General features: G+C 43.2%; 1 protein-coding gene across 3 annotated transcripts; it reads right to left on the bottom strand.

The window, feature by feature from the left end:
* Positions 1-8396: 8396 nt before the first annotated feature.
* INSIG2 (insulin induced gene 2) lies at positions 8397-20170 on the bottom strand. 3 transcript variants are annotated; one of them, XM_021548642.3, is made up of 6 exons: positions 20071-20170; positions 15785-16118; positions 14050-14174; positions 11849-12015; positions 11334-11433; positions 8397-10878 (listed from the first exon to the last, which is right to left on the bottom strand). In XM_021548642.3, the coding sequence occupies exons 2-6, from the start codon at positions 16026-16028 to the stop codon at positions 10837-10839; spliced, it is 678 nt and encodes a 225-aa protein (XP_021404317.1). In that variant the 5' UTR covers positions 16029-16118; positions 20071-20170; the 3' UTR covers positions 8397-10836. The 3 variants fall into 3 exon arrangements, with proteins under 3 accessions (XP_021404317.1, XP_021404319.1, XP_021404320.1); XM_021548644.3 differs by lacking the exon at positions 20071-20170 and adding an exon at positions 19564-19775; XM_021548645.3 differs by lacking the exon at positions 20071-20170 and having other exon boundaries at positions 15945-16069.
* Positions 20171-20790: the final 620 nt, after the last annotated feature.

The following is a 20790-nucleotide window of genomic DNA, read 5'->3' as shown; positions in this document are numbered from 1 at the left end:
TTTGGTTCCCCGGTGGCAAATTTTGATGCAGGTTCGTATTTTTGAAAATTGACCCACTTATTAATGAAAAAATAATGTGCCCGTAAATCATTACGTAGGACCTTCAGAAGGAGAAGAATAATTTTTTGTTGATGTGTCTGACTAAACCAAACCACTTAAAGACTAACCAAACCTGGGAATATCTACCTGCCATGCCACACCCTAGCATTTCTTGACAAACTCTGACTGCCAGCTTGGTTTCACCCAGGCAGCAAAAACAACCTGTGCTGAAACACCTGCAAAGTTCACCCACATTTATCTCCTTGGGACTATGGATTATAGTACAGGTAGGAATTATGGATGGGAATGTACAGGCCCACAGTAGATGGGAGCTTCTTCACCCATGGACTGCCTTGCAGGAGAAGGTATGAGGGATAAATATGGGGTCAACAACCTTGAGCATGTGCCTTACCTGGCCTATTTATGGTGTGGTTCATCTGTGCTTTTGGCCTAAATCTCAGGATGTGTTTCTTTTGGCCAAAAGAAATAAATAGCTTTTTATTCTGCATTAAGTAAAAAGGCACAGTAAATGGGTCCTCTCAGTTTACATTATTTGAGGATCTGTCTTATCATCCTCAATGCCAAGAGAGCTGAGCATTCCTATGACCCTTCTGTTGATGGCATAAAGCACTTTCTCAGGCAGCCCTGTGCATAGTGTGCTCATTTGAGGGGTAAATAAAGAAGACATCACAGCTGGATGTGCGTTCTCTGCTAGCAATCAATGCACAGCATACACTTTTGATGAGGTTAGATAACAAGCATCACATGGAGAGAGGAGTACCATGCACATACAACCCTCTGAATATATGTCAGCAATAAAATGTTAACTACAAAGGCAAGCAGTAGCAGCCCACTGTAGGATGTCTCATCTAGTTCACGTTCAGCTGTGCAATACAAGCCCAACTCTGTGTAGTTTGATAAAAAGCCGCCCTAAAACAACAACAATCCCCCCATACACTGTTCTGAAGGATTAGCACAAGGATATATCTTTGTTCACTGAGCCCTTTTTAATCTCGAAAAAGGAATTTCTTACATCAAAAATAGAGGATTCTTTCATGTCACTGTCAGCTCCATAGCCCACCTAAAATTGCATTATTACCATTGACAGAAAGACAGGTGTTAACAGCTGGAGAGAAAACAAATGTAGAGTGCTGCGGCAAAATTTGAGGAGAAACAGATGTGTGAGCAATGCTGCCTTTGATATTTATTTTAATAGTGCTTCTCAAACGTGTTCAATATTTATGCAGCCATAGGCTCAGCTTTCACTGGCACACGAGAGCCTGCATTATTCGCCTCTGCCACCACCTCTTCTTTTCCTCCCTTCCACCCGTCATAAAAAACAGCATCCACAAATCTCCCAGGAAAAGCCGGCCTGTTCCTCCTCCCCTCCCCCAGTATGAAATGGATAGAGTTTTTTAGCAGTGGGAGTTCAGTGTGATTAGTATGCTAATACAGGAGAGAGAAAAGGAAATGGAGATGAGAGATACGGTCCTTCAGCGAAGAAAAGCAGGAACAACTGAAAGGAGGATCTCTGCTAATCAATTAACCTACAATGGACCTAATGCCATAAGAAGCTATTGTGCATAAAGGGACAGAATTCTCGGTGACAGATGGCACTTGGGCTCATGATATTACAGGGCTGCTGCTTGAGAGCTTGTTTACCTCCCATACAGGGGTAAGCAATAAAGCAATAAAATTGCTTATTTATTTTAAAGAGAGAAGTTGAAATGCTTATTTACCAAATCAATCAAGATTTAGTAAGGCAGAACAGCCGCAATCCTCATGGCCCTAAAATGCTGGATACTTCACTGGTTTCAAATAGCAATTATCTATTGCAGTTTCTTGAACCCGCTCTGACTGCAAAGAGACATTTAATTTGCAAATTTTGATGAAAATTGTCATTTTTTTAATTGCCTATTTCACCGATTTGAATTTTAAAACAAACGATTAACTAGAAGCTCATTTTTACTTGCCTAGGGCAAGCCCAGAAAAATATTTGTCAAGACCCAAGCCTGTCTGCTTAGCATTTGAGTTGAGAAATGCACAACTGCCTTCAAGTCAACATTAGCTGTGACAGAAGCAAGACTATTATTTAACAGTAGCTGAAAATGTCAAAAACAAGCGGCATTTGGCATTTTGACAAGATGGCGTTGAAAATAAACTATTTTTTTTTCCTCAACACTCAGATAACCATAAATCAAAAGTGTACAATTACCACTTGGCTCAGAGTACTGCTTTGGTGGGTTTATTTGAACCAGTGGGGAGAAGGAGAGCAGAGAGGTCTCCATCTTCTGCCTGCAGCCACCGTCAAGGTCCCACCATGGCCCAGACTCTCAATACTTCAAAAAAACCGTGTTCTGCTCTCAGGAATGGGTGTGGCATCATCCAACAACTCATGTCAGATCTCAGGCACGTAAGCATGATGAAGACATCCCAAAAGCTAAGGATGTATATAAATGCTCCAAGGTATATGTTTTAGGTGTTAACTGTCTGCCAGAATAAATTCAGACTTTTTTCTTAAGTAGGTGTTGTGCCTGGGCATTAATCAGCTTTTTTTACACTAGAAATCATAACGGGTCAGCTGAATTAATTAAAAGTAGTATTGTGTTGAAGAGAAGCCAGATCCTGAAGAAGTGCAGGAAAGTTAATATCTAAAGCACTTTGCTCTCACAGCGAGATAAAGTTGGAAGTTACTGTTTTAATCAATTACAAGATGCAACAGTGCTCATGGTAAACAATATTGTGAACCATCTCAGGGAAACAATGGCATGGTGATAAGATACTGCCTTCAAGAGCCTTAGATACAGAATGAAGAAGCCTTAGTAATTTAAGAGATGCCAAAGTGATGAACATATGTTCATCTGCATTGCACTGCCCCTCATTTATCTGGACTCAAGTAGAACAATTTTTCTAGCAAGGTTTCCCACCCATGAAATCCCTTTAACATCAGTCAGCATTAGGTAGGGTATTAAATCCCATGAAGATCTGTCTTTACAAGTGCCAGTTGCCTGCTTCTGTCCTTCCTCAGTGAAGTCTCATGCACCTCAGAACAGCTGTGCAAGAGACACATCAGGAGTATGTTGCACACACCCTGTCCTAGGTCCCTTCCCTTAATCTGCCCTATACCAGCTTCATTACCAACCTCACCACATCCCTCTGGATTTCATTACTTACTGTGACCTTGGAAATCACAAACATTCTGTCTACCAACTTTGAATTTTCAGTTCACCAAAGTAAAACTATTCCATGAAAAGCTGATTCAAGTGATGCCAGAAAGCACATACTGTCCCCATAGCTTTAAAACTTCCCTGAAAGTTGGGGGCTTCTGGCAGCAACTGGGTCCCTTTCCCTTGCAGAGCACCTCTGGTGTCCTGCTTCTAAGACTAGTGGTAGGCAGGAGAAGGCAACACCACAGACAAGAGACTGATTCTTTGCTCTGACCTTGCACTGATGGGGGAACCACTCCAGCTTCAAGAATCTTATTTTATTGCCTGGGAACAGATTCAGAGACCACATTTGTCAAGCCACAGGCTGTGAGAGCAACACAGCCATCCTCATTTACCTGTGAGCTGATCCAGAGTGGTGAAACCTAATGGGTTTCACATTCCAAAACTCACTGCAAATCCAGGGACTTGGGGTGCAAAGAAGAACCTTGAATGGGTGCATCCGAAAAAACAACTCTCCTCACACCTTCAAGTTTACTCCCACCAAGGCTAAGAGTTCAATGTAAAAGCAACCTGTCATACCTGTCTTTGTCTTTTGGTACTTAAAGGTGATCCTCCTTTGTAAACTTACATTAAAAAAAAAAAATCAAAAAGCCTGTGTGTGTACTATACAAATACCACTGGTGTTTGTCTTTGAGCTGGGCATTTTGACCTGACATTGAAACTGAATTCCCTTTTGTATCCAGCCAGCTTATCAAGTGACCCCCTCATCTTGCTGCCCCAAGGTTCATTCCCTGGACCAGTGTAATGATCAAAGTCTGCAGAATTAACGTGAAAAAAAACACATTTCCAGGAACAGGTACATACCTTCCTTTCCACCAGCTTCATTATTTCTTAACACTGCATCTTCTGCTCTTATTACCTACATAATAGTAAAAGTCTAATGCTTCTTATACCACCTACACCCACAGTGGACACATCACCTCATTGATTCACATCCTTAAACCATCAGTCTTCAGGATCTTTCAATTCATCTTCTTCAAGCCACTACTCCAGCACCATTTTTGCTTGATACACTGACTGGTTGGTAAGAGGAGTCTGAAACCACACAAAGCAGTATTATTTCTCTCTCCCCAGTTTAATCAGAGCAGGCACAGGTCCAACACAAAGCCTCAGCTGAATTTCCTACAAGCAAAATACTGGACAAAGGAAAAAAAAAAAAAAAAAAAAAAAAAAAAAGCAGGATTGTGGCAAGCATCTATGACAACAACCTCATCAGCGGCCAACATTTTGTATTTGCATCATTATTAATCTGCTCTGCCAGATCTGATTCTCCTGAAGAGCTGATATCCCATATGAAAAGCACACACTGCAAATCACAGAGGATGATGACAGTCTTCATCAGTGCTGAAAGAGAGGAGGGAAAGGCTGAATCTGTGGTGTGATGCTCTTACGTGTTGCACAATGTAGGAATTTTTTTGACCTGTATCAGATGAGAAAAGAAGTAAGGTCTAAACAATTTAATCCCTTTCAAACACAGCGGGCCAAATTCCCAGCCAGCATGAAATGCTGCATATCCAGTGAAATCGATGGAGTTATGCCAGTCTGGCTGAGAACCTGGTTTTGCATGTTAGTTCATTCAGCAGTGATTGCACTTGACGTGCAGCTCAGAACAAGCATTTGTTTTTAAAAAGGAACAGTGGAATCTTTCAGTGCTATCCCAGCCTATACATAGTCCTGGCTCCAAGTGCAGGATTAACTATCCTTAGCTCAGGCTCCTATGTATTTGTGCAAAGGAGGAGTAAGGAGGAGAAAGAAAGCATTTTCTTCTCTCTTTGGCACCCTGATGGCACATCTCAGCACTCGAGACAAGAAATTATGCTCTACAGAACAGGCAGCTTTGCTCTTTGTTGGAACCTGTAACTAACACATGCACTTGATGTCCTTACAGGCACTGTGCATCATTTCACCCCACCTGAACACCATGGAGTCACATCCCTCACTTTACCTCAACATTACCAACCAGTGTCCTGGGCCAGACCTGCAATTTCTCATAGAGTTCAAACGGAATGTGTCAACCTAAGCAGGAAGTTTCTAAAGCTGTATTTCCCTGAAAATTCTCTGGTGGCACATCTAGGCTTAGCCCAGGCATCCCTAGTCACTGAGGAAACAACTGGCACAGCTGGGATAGAGAAAAACAGACGAGCCAAAACATGTTCTGGTGATCACTGCCAGTGAGGTGATGCCTTTGGAGAGCAGCTGAAACCAGAACAAGTCAACACAAATGCATCTGTAAGACTCCCCTTACCCTTGTTTTGAAACCCAGGGTACAATCAGAATGATCACTTACTGTCCTTTTCCTTCTTGCAACATTATGGAAAATGCTGGAGGCTCTCCTTTCATAATTTCTATATGATTAATTAAGGTGCAATCCTGTTCCTCACAGCTTTCCTTTTAGTGTAAACATTTTTCCCAAATAATTGTGTGAAACCAATCTTGCTTTGAGGTTTGATTACCAAAACCACCGGCATTAAATATCTAAATTGAATTTGGCATTAAATATCTAAATGTTAGTTACAAGATGTACACTGAACTAATCAGAGAACAGAAACAGCCAAATTACATTGTGAATTCAGATAGCGACATATTTATAAATACTGATTTTTCCTTCAATAAATATTTTACTTCAAAGGCACAATTTCAGGATTTCTACCAACAAAGTAATAAAAAGCAGATCTTATGGCTACACTTGTGGACCTTGCCACTACAAATGCTCTGAAATGTGCACACATATCCCTGCAAAGCTACAGTACAACAGGTCACCTCCTGCAGAGATGTTTGACAAAGACAAGGCAGAACTGCTGCCTGTACAGAAAGTGATTCCTATGAATCTCAGTCTGAAAATGCTGCAGGTTGTCCATCTGACAGAGATGTACAGGGCACACTGGACACAGACTTCTCAACCAGCTTGGCCTGAAGAAAATTAGTAGCTGCCTCTTTGCTTTACATTCCTTTTTGTTCCTATATATTGCCTCCAATCTGCTACAGAGCCGGGCAGGCTAGAAGAGTGTGGATATGGAACAGGAGCTACTGAACTTCTGTGCTTCAGAAACAAAGAACAAGAAAGGAAACTCTCAAGAGAATGCCAAACTACATTTCAACCTGAATTTCATCTCTGATCAGATCAAGAAATAACCCTTACTTCTTCCCCACCACTGCTTTTAAATTCAAAGCACAGACTCCCAGTATGCTGCCTGAAAAGCCCAGGCATAAAGTTTATCCTTTAATTTGAGGCTTTGTCATTTGACTGGGGAGGAGGTAATCAGGACAAGGCTCTGGACCATGCTGCTCAAAACATGACAACAGACACACCAAAAATCCAGGCTGGCTGCCTGAAGCAATTAAAGGAGTGTTTACTATTCCATGACAGTTAACATGTTGGACTGACCTTTCATTTACTGTTTAGTGCAGAACATTAAGCTGCAAAATTACTCATGCTTTGCATTTAGTACTGGCATCAGAACTAACAGCATTGGATAGCTATTCCCACAGCGAGGCACGTGTTCCCTCTGCCCAGCTGTGCAGGCACTTCCAGAACACTGATCTGATACCTAACATCACTTCCACAGGTTCTGGTCACCCACTGCCCTCAGGAATTATCAATAACACTGCTCCAAAATGTAAAAAGCATATGCAAAATGTTCAGGGTGATGCAAGCTGGTGGAATTAGGTTCCTTCCTTAGGTACCAAGAAAGAAAGAAAGGGAGGACTGGTGTATGCCCACAGGTCCCTAAGGCAGCTCCCAGACAGATGGCAGCAGGGAAGTACAGAAGCTACGGTGGAAAAGTTTCTTTGTTTACTCTCTTCCTAGCTGCTTACAGCAGCTGTGTTGTAAGGAGATGCACAGGTTACATTTTTCAAGTGCCTGACAGGTCAGCAGTTGGGATATTCCCTCAAAACCCAAGTAACTTTCCATTCAACACACTCAGGCTAGAAGAACTTGGAATTTCCACTCTCCGAGGCTACAGATGGAAGGGAGAGGTAAAGTTTCCAGCAAAACACCTTCACTCATATGCTTTTGGCTCATCTTAGTGCTTACTACCCAAAGTTATGTTTATTTCTACCCCTGGCTGTAATCTGCCTACTCAAGCACACGGCATGCCCAAGATACTGCATTTTGACAACAGAGTTAGGAATTTTGGGCCACAGGTTGCCAACACAAACAGAGGATTTTTTCCACTCACCCCCTGTACTCCTTCCAGCTTTCAGCTGTGGTGCTGCCCTGCTGTGGGACTGCATCCCAATCCCCCATGCACCTCTCTTCTCACCCTTTCCTCACCTCTGCCTGGATGCTTTTCCATTACATTTCCACACCTCTCTTTATCACATCTTTTTTGAGACAGTGATGGGCACGATGAATGGAGTCTGTGAATATCAGAGTAACATTCAGTTCATATCCACACCAGAACATTAATAAATATAAATCCATTATGAATTTCCCTGCCATTTGTGTTTTGGGTTTTTTTCATAACCATATTAGCTATTTATATCTAAATCTCTATTTTCTGTATTGTGAGTGAAGTTATCTTATTCCCACTGCAGATTCAAAAGAGGAGATTTTCCAAGGCTGCTCAGCATGGTAATTAAGATAGAATCATGGCTGTTTGATCTTCCCTGCTTCTTTTTCACTATTTTTATACAGATGTGCAACCAATATGCCAGCTAAATGGTCAGAATTATTATGAGATTGCTGACAGAAGGCAACTCAGTATAGTGTATTTTAAATATCAATATAATTTCTTAAAGAAATAAGAAACCTATCAATAAAGGTTGTAATTCTGTTTAATGCACATTTTGCTTTTAACAGCAATTTGCCAGTTTAAACAGCATAGACCTTACAAGGGTTAATTGGTGAAGAGGTTAGAGTGCTTTTAAAGTTGTATCTAAATTATACCTTATTCGTTATTTATTGAACAACATTTTTCAGACAGTCTAAAGTTATAACTACATGTTATACAGTAGCAGCATGTCCAAACCACTAAACTTAAGGCTGTGTCACCACTTTCATCATGAACCTTTCTCAGGGTTTGAACACATCAGCCATAAAATCACAGCAGTTTGAAACAACAGGACACCCACAATCTGATCCTGTATTGATGTTAGTCAAGTAAGAATAAAAACAGTACAGACACATATAATAAAGGACTCCACCCAAATTTATTTTGGATGATTGCTGCCTTTGCACAACATGCTCAAAATTTCCAAAATGAAATTTAAAAGTCAGCAGACAGCACAGTCTAACCAGGTTTAGCTGAATCTGAATGCAAAGTGCTGCAAAGTGGGTGCCACAGATGCACAATAACCACTTCTCACATACTGCACATTTCAACACACACAAGGCTGCTTCTGTGTAAGTATCGAGACTGGCAGGTAACAGCAGTTCTACCACCAAGGGAGTAACAAAAACAACTCATCTTCAGTTGTACACACTTATTGGTCATGATGAAACTACACTGTTTACCAAGTCAGCACACTGGCTACTGAGGTACCACGTTATTCCCTACAGTTAGGATAATAAACATCTGAATTTTTATGCCACTCATGCCCTGATAATTCAATAGGGACTTCTCAAACTGTCCACCAAGCAGAAGCCACTTGTTGAAGTAAAGAAGGTGGATGAGGCGAAATACTGTAAGAGAGAGACACAACAGCTTCTTCAGCCAGAGCCTGCCTAAAGAAACTCACCCTTCAATCCTGCACAGCTTCTTGGTTTTACCAACAAAATGCTTCATATTGACATATGGTTTGATTAAGAGCAAAATCTCTGGTCAGGGATGTATTTAGATATGTTCTGCCTCAGCTTAAAGCAAAGAGCCTGTGTAGGTGCTTTCCTGAAACATCATCCCAGGACAGTGAGCTGCAGGTGATAACACTCTGTGGAGCTGCAGAACCAAGCTCTTCTTGCATCACTTGCTTCTTTATTATCTTTACAATTTCCCATTCAAGAAATTTTTCTTTCGTGACCACGTATTTTGTTACAATGCTTTTGGAAGTGCTTATTCCACACTTTTTCAGACTTGGAGGTAAGCAGGTAAGACTGAAAGAGTTGCCTAGTTCAAGCCTCGTGTACAACGCATTCACACATTTATTAATAAAAACTTTTCTAAAGATCTATTTGTTCTTTGGACCAACTCCAGCCTCCCTAGGTGACTGTAACATGTCTTAGAAACCTTTCATGGAAGACTTAAAAAAATAATACTTAAAGACAAAAAAGGAAAACAAATACATTTAAACATCATCAACAAAGACAGAATGGGAAAAGAGTGGAGACATCCTACGCCAAACTCACTGCAGGCACAGGTTAGTTGTGTCCTCTTGAAATCTGCTTTCTGCCTTCTTGCACTTCTTCCAGCTCATGGTCTTAAAAGCAAGCTGCAAAGCCAAGAGAAAATTCCATGTATGCCCCCAGCTATGGGTCACGCACTAAAATCCTTCTTAAGAAGGGAACTGCTCAGCACACAGCCTATTTCAGCTCGCTGTCCTACCAGGCTGTATGTGCACAGGCACCTGTCAAACAGGGCTAACAGCATTTCTCTGCCTCAGAGAACTGCTGCAAGAACAAATACATTTATGGTTGCCTGGTCAAAGTAAAAGCAACGGGGGCTCCATCAGTACCTAAAATACAGCACTGCTGATCCCTGCCAACAAAGCAGGGGGTGGGCAAGGACCACCAAGAGTAACATTGGCAATGGAGGGGTTTGTGACACTTTATGGTAGTGGCTGATTTACTTCAGAATTGAATTTTGCAATAAGAACTCCCTAAGTTGTTTTCCTATCAACACAAATCAGCTTAAAGGATTGCATGAGAATGACCTGAACTGTATCCTGTTTTGCACACAAGTAGTTTCAGAATCCGTACACGGTTCACATAAATTCAAAAATAAAAATAGATGCTGGCTGTACAGGGAAAAAATAGTGAATAGTTTCCAGACTCAGTTTCCATTTCTGAGATACTGGGCACACACCACAGACAAATGAAATGCTATGGCAATAACCCATGAAACCTGCAGTGAGTTTCCTCACCCGTAGTGTGGTAGGTCAGAAGAATTACATACTGTGTTAACAGGCATAAATCAGTTACTTATTGCATCAAAGTTCACCTGTAATCCATAAATTTCATAGAGATAGTATGGGCTATCATCATGGAAGGAAATCTTCATTGCTAAACGTGAACCCCCTCTGTCTTTCACTAGCTGTTAAGAACAAATTCTTCAAAACTTTCCAGCTAAAATGAATCAAGAAGTTTCAACTACAGAAACATAGTGCAAAGGTTCAGTTTGGCACTGCAACATTACAGACAGACAGGAATTTATGGTAAACTGCTTAGATCTGGAAAAAAGAATCCTATAATTGAACCAATATTGTCCAATGTATTGCATACTATTGTAACTTCACAGTAATCAAAATCAAACATCAAGGTTTCTATAGAAGCAGCAATCACAGATTGCAGTAAAGTATACCACTCAAGGGAAAAAATTGCATTTTGGCAATTTCATAGTCAAGTGTTCCTTATGCTCCTCCAACAGTCATTTGTCAGACATTTTCCTGTTTAAAAGGTGCATATTGTTTCCTCTCAGTCCTCATGAGACTTCTCAGCAATGACTTTGCATTCATACTGAAAAAGACAAATTGACAAAATAATATTAATTTACATAACCAGTGAAAAAGACTTAAGATTAAGTGATTTTTCTACAAAATGGGTGATAAAATAGCTCTTGTTAAACTCCACTCAGGTAAGTTTGATCTCCTTAAGTTCTGTGCACATACTGGTGACTGCAATTTCTGTCCCTTGAGCAGGACAGTCTTTGGGGATGGCCTGATTTCTCCCCAAACACAGGAGCTCTTAGATCATGGTCCTGAAAGTATGTAACAGAGTGCACAGAGCAAAGCCTGGGTATACTCTGATATACAGAATAATCAGCTCACTAAGTACCACAAGAAATGATTGCTGGTTTCTACCTCACTGCACACCCTTGAGCCAAATATCTGGCTGCTATACATGGAGGAAGAAATGATATGTACATTTAAACTTTTCTTGGAAGACAATCAACCCCGCTCCTCTTGACTCACCATTGCCAACTGCCTGCCAATGTTGCCCATTGTTATTCCACCAGCAAAAAATATACATGGCAACCAGGAGCGGACATAGAGGAAGTCTGGGGATGTGTATCTGGAAAAGAACACACATTTTTGAGCTCAGTGTTGTGAAATGAGAGTCCTCCAAAAATAAGGCAAATCCACAATTATTAGCAGATTTTAACTTAAAAAGATACACATTATAGAAATTTAATTTCTTGCAGCAAACAACAAAGGAGGCTTCTTATTGATGATGGTTGTATTTATTCAACCAAACAAAGCATGTTACATCGTTGGCAAGGTAGCAATTTTATTTCAATTAGCATTTCCAACTAGATTTCTCACTTACACTCAGATAAGAGCTTTCATAAACATTCCAATTTATGCTGTGCTGAAAATTAGGTGTGAAAGCTTTGAAAATCATGTCAAATTGTACCCCTTCAGTTATTCTGATTTAATGTTACAGCTTCAGAACATTATAATTTCACCTTAGGGGAGCAAATACTTACTGATAAACTCCATTGTACACCAGAAGCTGTGACACCAACGTGGCCAGAAAAGCAATTCCTACTCCAAGACCAAAGCCACTCCGTGACCTGTCAAAGGTCCACCACAGCCCAATGGACAGGGCTGCCAACGTGAGAGACAGCTGGATATTGTTGGCAAAATCTACCTTCTGTGCTAGCTGTTAAGGATAAGCTTGGAGATACCACATACAAGCATAAAGCAAGTTTTGTCATTCTGTTTCTATTTTGGCACAACAGGAAAAAAAAATCACTTAAGCGCAGTGTTACCTGCTACCTCTCACACAGCTATTAGATGTGAGGAATTAAGGCTTGTAATTGTCAGTATTTCGGGAAACTGAAAACTTATGACACTCCTTCAAATTTTAGGGTCTTTGTGCTGTAGAAGACTGAAGAGCCTATTCCCCTACCAAACAATCAAGCATTTTATACAGACACACAATGCACATGTTACTTCTCACACTCACCTGGTCCTTTATTACATTCAACATGAAATCTTAAATCTAGCATTAAATTTCTCCCAACAAATAGGGATCCACAAAAAAAATGTATTTATCAGTCTTAGTTGCAGTTTTGTTTAAATTACATTATGCTTTGCAGTCAGTTCAACATTAAAATGCTCATGTGTTCTATAAATCAGAATGAAAATATTACTGGAAAGTGTTCATGTAAATCAACAATGAAAGTCAGTTTTGTCAGCTTGTGAGAATTGTGAAGTCACTTCAGATACGTTTGTGTTTCACATCTTTCAAGATGTTTTGGAAACACTAACTCATCCTCATTACTCCTGTCCAAACCAGATAATTAAAAAGGGGTTTGTCATGTTTCATAGGCCTGAAAGCAAATTTATGGGATGACAGTATAAAAACCACTGTCCTATTTCCTCACAAAAATCTGGAGGGAGACCTAGTGAAAATGAGAAACAAGCTTGACTAACTGAAGTAAATAATTACAGGATAAAAATCAATAGCTTCAGAAAAAGTGTCAAAGACGACAAAACCCTCAGCAAACCTGGCAATGTGCAGAACTGGCAACAGCTGAAGAGAAAGCAGTCTGGAGAGCTGTCAAGGAGGAAATACAGACAGTACAGTACTGATGTCCTGGGATATGGGGAACAGCTGCTAGAGAACTGCAGAAAATTTGCTGTAAATAATCAGACCCATGTAAAAAGGAGCTGTCAACTCTTATTTCTTAAAAGCAGCAAAACTGCCATGGGCCCATCCAATAGGTACAGGCCAGGTACAAAAACACAGCTCCAGAGCAGGGCATCTCTGGAACGAGAATGAGCTTTGTGAGGGACAGTGGGAATGACTTGGAACCTCAGCAGCTCCAGCTCATCCAGCCACACTGGACAGCAGAGGGTGGGGAAAAAACACCCAGCAACAACACCCATCTGTGGCCAAGCAACCCCAGTGAGAATTCAGCCACCTTTCCTTTAACATGCCTTCTCTTGCTGGGAATGAGGAGAACCAGCAGCATAAGAACAGAACTTTTAGCACTATTTTTGTGAACTGTGTTGAAGCTGACACGGATGGAGATGATCAACTTTCTTTACAGGTCCCCAATTTTCACCAGCAGACCCTGGTTTTAGAGGAGGCACTAGGCATAACTAAAGCCTCTCAGGCCCACAGCACTACCAGTAAGGTACACCAGTCCATGAGAAATGCATCATGTCACTCAGAGTGCTCTCTTGGCATCAAGGAAGGCATTCTTTGCAGAAGGGGGTAGCAGCATTTCCTGGCATTGTATAGTCCTGGGTATTCCTGGTCCTAAGCTTTCCCCACTCTTTGCAAAGTGCATGTGCTTCACTCATGACAGGGCCTCAAGCTCTTACTGCGGTTTTAAAAAGACACCAACTTGAAACGTCCTAAAGCACTTTTCTGTAACACCTACTGCATGAGGATCTTCCCAAACTAACTTTAATTATTCAAAGAAAATAAAGACTAAGTAAGACAAAGCCCAGTATTGAGACATTCTCTAATGAAAATATGTTTTCAGAACAAAAAGATGTGAAACACATCAGCTCCAATACTGCTACAAGTTTGACACTAACATATAATCTGCATTTTCCTTGCAAAAATGCTGCATGTTACACCTTTAACACCAATTCACCACGACTGACCACATGAGCTTTCTTTAAGAGGAAACCCATTTGTTACCACCAATGTCGCTTGGTTAGAGGATACAGCACTGGCATGATTTATTCCCACAAAGACTGCTACACATCGCATTACACTGGACCATTCTCTCTTGAACTTATGTGGCTCTCCCAGATGTCTGTCCATGCAGGGGTACAATAACCCAATCACAGCTGTGGAGACAGGAAAGAAAAAAGGCCCTGAAGTTAAAGCACTGCCAACATTTAACCAGAATAAAGGCTATCTAGACTTTGACAATTATAGTCACTACTCAAACACACATTTTAAGGACAAACAGCACAAAACCATACATTGTAAGAGAAGAGGAATTTCAACGTTTCATTATTATAAAAGCTCTGTAAAGTTCAGCAGCATCTTCAGCCACTGTAGGAGAATCAGCAATATAGAGACAATTTGAACCAGGAACATAGGATGACAGAGCTCTCCCCCACACCAAAATCTGCACTGTAGTTCAGAAACAGCACCAATAGCTTACAGGTTGGCACTTCCAAAAATCCCACACATCAAAGATGTTTAAATTAACTGCAGAACCAACACACCACAGTACTGTTGTGGTTTATAACATCAATATTTTGTGCTTTCTTTTGTTCTTGTTACAAGCAGGCTTTGTTTGGATAACATTTTTCTCTTCTTCAATGCTACTCTCGACCTCACCCAGAAGAGAGAAAGCCAAGAGCCTACGGTAGCTGTTGAATTCAGACAGCAAACAGGAATTCCAACCCCAGGGAATTGAGATGCTCTTTCAATATTTCTTTACAAATGTGTTCTCTACTGCAATTGCAGCTAAGAAGATTTTTTACCAACCACACTAAGGAATAAAAATGGTTCCTTAATGTTAAACTCTAGTGGTATGAGCACAGCAGAGCCTGAGCCATCAGTACAGACTCCTTCAGTCTTCAGTGCCTTCAGTCCAGCACACTGCTGGGGTTAACATTGCAAATGCTCTCTTCTCTGCCACAGAGGAAAACTGATCTCCAGGATTCAGTAAAACAAATTATCAGTAAAGCTGGAGCTGAAAAAACCTCCCTGAGCAATTTTCTTGCCAAAGGCCTTGGGCCAAACTCATGACTAATAACAGTGATGGATGAAAGGACTTCTCTGAATGCAGCCTCGATCACCCCTGATTATAAATATGCAAAATACCTTTATTCTGTTCATAATAATAAACCATACTGCAGAGAAATCTTACGTCAATTCCACGAAGGCTGTGCAAGTACAAATGGCAAGAAAATGGGTGAATTATCAGCATTTACCACAGAGGTTCCCTGTATGTATGCCAGCAGCGAAGATAAGGAAAGAAAATGGAGGAGACTAATAATGATAAAAAAAACCCTGAACACCTCAACAGGGGTGACTCCTGCTGGGAAAAACCAATTAAGGCTGTAGTATCTTTAAATCAGGTGGCTTAAAATCAAGTACTAAACTCAAACACTACACTTCACAAACCATAGCCAGTCTTTCCATCAAAACTACCAACCCATCAGTCCCAGAAAGGCCCACAGGTTTCTTGTGAGATGATGGCAAGACATAGCCTTCCCCAGTCCTCACTGACAGCTGCAGCATTCTCAGGTGACCCAAGAGAGCATAAAAACAAAATCCTGGACACATGTACATTTATGTATACAAAAAGATCAGAAGGATACTAACAGCTCAACAAGGCCAGTGATGCTGAAAGGGAAGTTTCTGTCTTCCCCACCTCTCACACAGTTTTTTGCAGCTACCTATCTCAGCACACCAGGCACAGACACATGACTGAACTTACCTGATGCTGTGCCACAGCAAGGTGGTACCCACCAAGCTGAGGAGAAGATGCTTGTGATCACATCAGGGGGGAAGAGAGTAACGTTTCTCTGGATCTGAAGCAAGTTTAATACTAATGCAAGAAATACACCAATGAAAAACAGCACTACACCACGAATTACCAAATTCATGCCACGACTGGTTACAGATGAAATGTATGGGCCACACTTTTTTGGTAAGGTTGGCATTGCATCATTTTCTGCCATGACTTCTTAAGTTATCAGAGGCATCCAAGAGGCTGAGGATTCACTTGCAATCAGTATTTCGAATCTCTTCAATTAGGAGACATCAAAACCCTGAAAAATAATTTTAAGAGTGAAAATTCAGATATAAGAAACATTACATGTGTTTTCCTCAACTTATTTGGAGATTAGGTTAAAAAAATGCCTATTATATTTTTTCTGAATTTTCTGAAGAGGCAATTAGTCCTTTGATAGCAGAATCAACCACAGCTGCAAAAATGCCTTACAAAGGGAATAGGTTTCACAAGCAGTTTTTTCTACTGGGAGACAGAGAAGGAAATATGTGGGACGGGACAACTAGGAATGTGAAAGTACATTCCAGGAGGTGAAGAAATGACAGTGATATCAGATGGAAGGAAGGCTTGCTTTGCAGTAAGAATAAATTGGTTCACTCCCTTCCTTTAAGCAACAACTGGAGGTTATATAATTCAGCAGCAAATAAACACAGCCCTCAATTCCAAGTCAGCCACAGAAGTTCAGAGATCTCTTTTCTTGAAGAGACATTAAAAATACATTTCTCAACTGGAAAGTGAAATCTGTGAAGTAACTTTCAGGCTGGAGTCCGAATTTCAGCAATCCTGCAGCACACGTGTTTTGTAAGCTCCAGTAACAGCAAATAGCTCAACAAACCAGAGCACTAACTTCAACACAGAGAAATATTTACCAAAGCAACACACACATCTGGTGAAGACTGCCCTACATCACTACAAACCCTAACTGTAATCAGACACAGAAGCACCTGAGGGCAAAGGAAAAGGAGCTCCACCTGCCTTTGCACTAGGAAGCCTCTGACATGAGTAACTGCTGGCACTACAGGAATGGCAGAGTACCCACCCCAATCCCTTCCTCAAAAAAAACCAAAACCTGTCCATCAGGAGTCTTGTTATACATGGATTCAGTGCCACATTCATGTACAACAACGATTTTGATCGACAGCTTAGCCACCTGGAACTTCAGAAAAAAAGCCCTGACATTGTTTTTGAATTTGAAACTGCCAGCTGGTAGCAGCTTCTGTTAACTCTTATTTATGGCACACAGGGAGCCAAACCAGAACACCCATCCCCTCTCCTCTCAGCTCCAGCCAACCCAGAGGAAGCTCTCTGCAGACACAGCAGCAGAGCAGAGGACTCAGCATTCATTCACTTCTGCTGACTGAAAGCCAAACGGGAAGTTAAATACATCCAGGCTAGTTAAGATACTCCAGTCGACTGCACAGGTGTGATGCCACACGATGGAATACTCACACGAGGAAAGTTCCAACAGACAGAAAAAAAAAAAAAAAAAAAAAAAAAAAAAAAAAAAGAGGACAAAAAAGAAAAAAGAGGCAACAGTGTCTTCCTAAGAACACAGACTGTCTTCTACACAGCCAACTCCCCATGTTCCTTGTAATCATGGACACACCTCGGGGGGGAAAGAGAACCACCAAGGTGTCAGGCTTCTTTTATTCTGCTTCCTGAGTCAGACTGCCAGCCTTGATGTCTGTATCAAGGCAGGCACTGGCACTGCAACACTTCCTTCAAGCAAAAGGGAGGTGCTGCAGATTTTTTTTCCTGCTCTGAATGGCACGACACTGGAGCTTGGATCATACTTTTAGCCCCCAGCAAAGAAACCATGGAGTCACAAAAACATCACTGTTTCTACTGAGAGTCTCCCTTGTGTCCCTTGGGGTTTTGCCCACCAGGTGATCACCGGAATTCTCAGAATTTACAGGAGTCTTTTCAACACATGGCATTGGAGGCTGTAGCTCCCAATTACAAACTCTGCAGGAATACTGTGCCTAACATGGGTTTTCAAACTGTTATGTTCCGTCTCAGCTTTGGCTTGCCCAGGGAAATAAGCTAAGCTCTTAATTCTCCATTTACTTCACCATCCTAACAGCTTTTGGCACTTCCTGAAGTCTGCACATCACTTTTTTAAAATGCATGACCCAAGCTGATCTATAAGAAAGCTCACAATTTAGTTCTTCCTTTAATGAGCAGCACACAGGATAAGAGTTTCTTCTTTTCAGTCATAAAGTGGTTTGCTCATGTGATCCTTTACTACATTCAAGTCTCCCCTCTTTCCTGGTACTGAAGTCCTTGTTCCCTGGTACCAGCTCCAGACCTTGCACACTGCATTTCAGCCTGTAGGTGTTATTTCTGACAGCCAACTCCAACTTTTTCTGCAGGATCTCTCAGTCCTCTTTGGCCCTGCAAATGTTGCCAGCTTTGGGCCATCAGCAAGCATCTTACTGCATCCTATTTTGCGCACCAAGGTTATCATTTAAAATAGAATCACAGGATGTTTTGGACTGGAAGATACCTTAGAGATCATCTAGTTCCACTCCCCAAATACTGAGAGAGATCAGCCTAAGTCCTTGTCTTTGATGAAAACTAGAAATAATTTCCCTGCATAGATTAGTTCCCCATTTTACACTCTCTCTTGGTATCACCCTCTAACAAGACTCTGCTTCTTGTAATTCCTCAACTACAGGAATCTTCAGCCTAATTAAGAATCAGCTATCTGACACGGCAATGCTGATGTAAAGATGGATTGACTCTTACTGGTTTTTCTCTTAGAAATGCTGATGAACAAGTAAAAGTCCAATTTTATTCCCATATAAAATCACTTTCAAATTATAAAACCTGCACTTGTATGATTTTCACTTTTTTAATATGCCATTCAGCAAATACGTATTTAATTGTGAAGGCTTATCTAAATGCAACAGGAAGGAAATCACTTACTGCTTCTACACAACCACTGCAGGTGCAAATTATTCAAGACACAAGCAACAGATTTTTATTAGCAGGTTAACAGTCCCACCACAGCAAGGGTGCCTGGGTAGGTACATATTGTCAGATGTTTATGAAAGTAATTCAAGGTCTGAAACTAGCATGATGCAGTCGTTTGCACCTGGTGGTTTCTCACCCTACACATATCATTCCTAGTTGTTTTATCTGCTCCCAGATTTTCCACTGGTCCTAAGACCTTTTGGCATGCCACAGAGCAACTGGGGAATGGAGCAAAGTAATAAATGCTCAGGAAACATTCTTCAGTGCCCCAGACAGCCAAGGCTCACAATGCCCTGGCACAGTACAGGTATCTACTACCATCACCTTTCATGGAAATTAAATTACTACCTCTATTCCTTCTGACTAGGAGGATGCTGTTCCTGCAGACAGCGGAGACTCTGTCTCTCCTTTTAAGCCTTGTGTTTTACTGCAGGTTTCCTCTCAGACAGGAACAGACCACAACATATTGAACCAGCAAGACTTCAGAGCCTTCATTTCCTGGCAGTGCACACTCCCAGCTGTAGCAGGGCACTGGGAGCCGCAGGCTCGGCTCTGCCGGAGCCCCGCCGCTCCTCCTCGCTGGCACACGCGGACTGCAGCCCGAGCTTTGCAACGCACCGCGCACCGTACGCGGCTCGCAAGGCAGCCACACGGTGCCTGGCATTGCGCAAAAAACTTAACAACTAAATTATCACCCTAGACGTTCTCAAAACACTGAATCACTTAACTGTCTCCTGAGGAGACGATGCCTCTGCTCCCCTGCGCGCCGAGAGCGATTCACAACTTCTGACACCACAGACACAGCGGGCACGGCGCGGCCGACAACGAGAAGATTTATTTGGGCAGCACCGCGCAGGAGATGGCAGGAAACCACCGTCTGCAGCCAGGCGACGTCAAAGCAAATAAAACCATCGCCTCCCAGGCATCGGGGGCGGCGGCTCTGCCCCGGACCCCAGCCCGGGGGAGCCCGGCCCTGGGCAGCGCCACCGGAGGGGCCGCGGGCCCGGCAGCCCCGCGGGCACAGCCCGTCCCGGCTGCGGGGAACGGCCCCGCCGGCCTCTCCCTCCCCACCCCCGGCCCTAGCGCCAAGCACCGCCCCGGCCCGCGGGCAGCACGGGCCGAGGGGCGCCATCACCCGCCCGGCCCGGCCCGGCCCGGCCCGGCCCGGCTCGGCTCGGCCCGTCCCGTCCCCCCGGCCCAGCCCGGCCCGGTCCCTCCGCAGCGCCGGGACTCACTCGGCCTCCGCCATCTTCCGCAGTCCCCGCCCCGCGCAGCCTCCGCAGCGCCCGCCGGGCCTCGGCCGGGACGGCGGCGCGGGGGGGCGCGGGATGCGCGGCCGGGAGCGCCCGCTCCGCCTCGGCTCGGCACGGACCGGGAGCGCGGCCGGGAGCGCCCGCTCCGCCTCGGCTCGGCGCGGACCGGGAGCGCCCGCTCCGCCTCGGCTCGGCACGGACCGGGAGCGCGGCCGGGAGCGCCCGCTCCGCCTCGGCTCGGCGCGGACCGGGAGCGCCCGCTCCGCCTCGGCTCGGCGCGGACCGGGAGCGCCCGCTCCGCCTCGGCTCGGCACGGACCGGGAGCGCGGCCGGGAGCGCCCGCTCCGCCTCGGCTCTGCGCGGACCGGAGCCCCAGCTCCGCCTCGCCGAGGGACCGGAGCGCGGCCGCCAAGTGTGTCAGAGGAGCGCTTCACTTTGTGTGCAGGAGTAGTGGGTACAACTTTAAAGACAGGAAATTTAGGTTAGCTATTAGGGAGAAATTCTTTACTGTGAGGGTGGTGAGGCCCAGGAGGGTTGTGGATGCCCCAAGCCTGGCAGAGTTCAAGGCCAGCTTGGATAAGGCCTTGGTCAGCCCAGTCTAGTGCGAGGTGTCCCTGCCAATGGCAGGGGGGTTGGGACTGGATGATCCTTAAGGTTCCTTCCAGTCATTAGCACTCTGTGGTGCAGTAATTAAAAGAAAAG

This window comes from Lonchura striata, chromosome 8, assembly GCF_046129695.1.
Source record: "Lonchura striata isolate bLonStr1 chromosome 8, bLonStr1.mat, whole genome shotgun sequence".
Lineage (NCBI taxonomy): Eukaryota > Metazoa > Chordata > Aves > Passeriformes > Estrildidae > Lonchura > Lonchura striata.
The sequence above is the reverse complement of the archived record's forward strand: the minus strand, read 5'-3'. Positions and strand labels throughout refer to the sequence as shown.

Coding starts and splice junctions, on each gene's coding strand:
- INSIG2 (XM_021548642.3), bottom strand. CDS start 16,028: ATGGCAGAAAATGATGCAATGCCAACCTTACCAAAAAAGTGTGGCCCA. Junction 12,016..14,049: donor GAATAAATCATGCCAGTGCT/GTATCCTCTAAC, acceptor CAGCTAGCACAG/AAGGTAGATTTTGCCAACAA. Junction 11,434..11,848: donor GTGTACAATGGAGTTTATCA/GTAAGTATTTGC, acceptor GTTCTTTTCCAG/ATACACATCCCCAGACTTCC.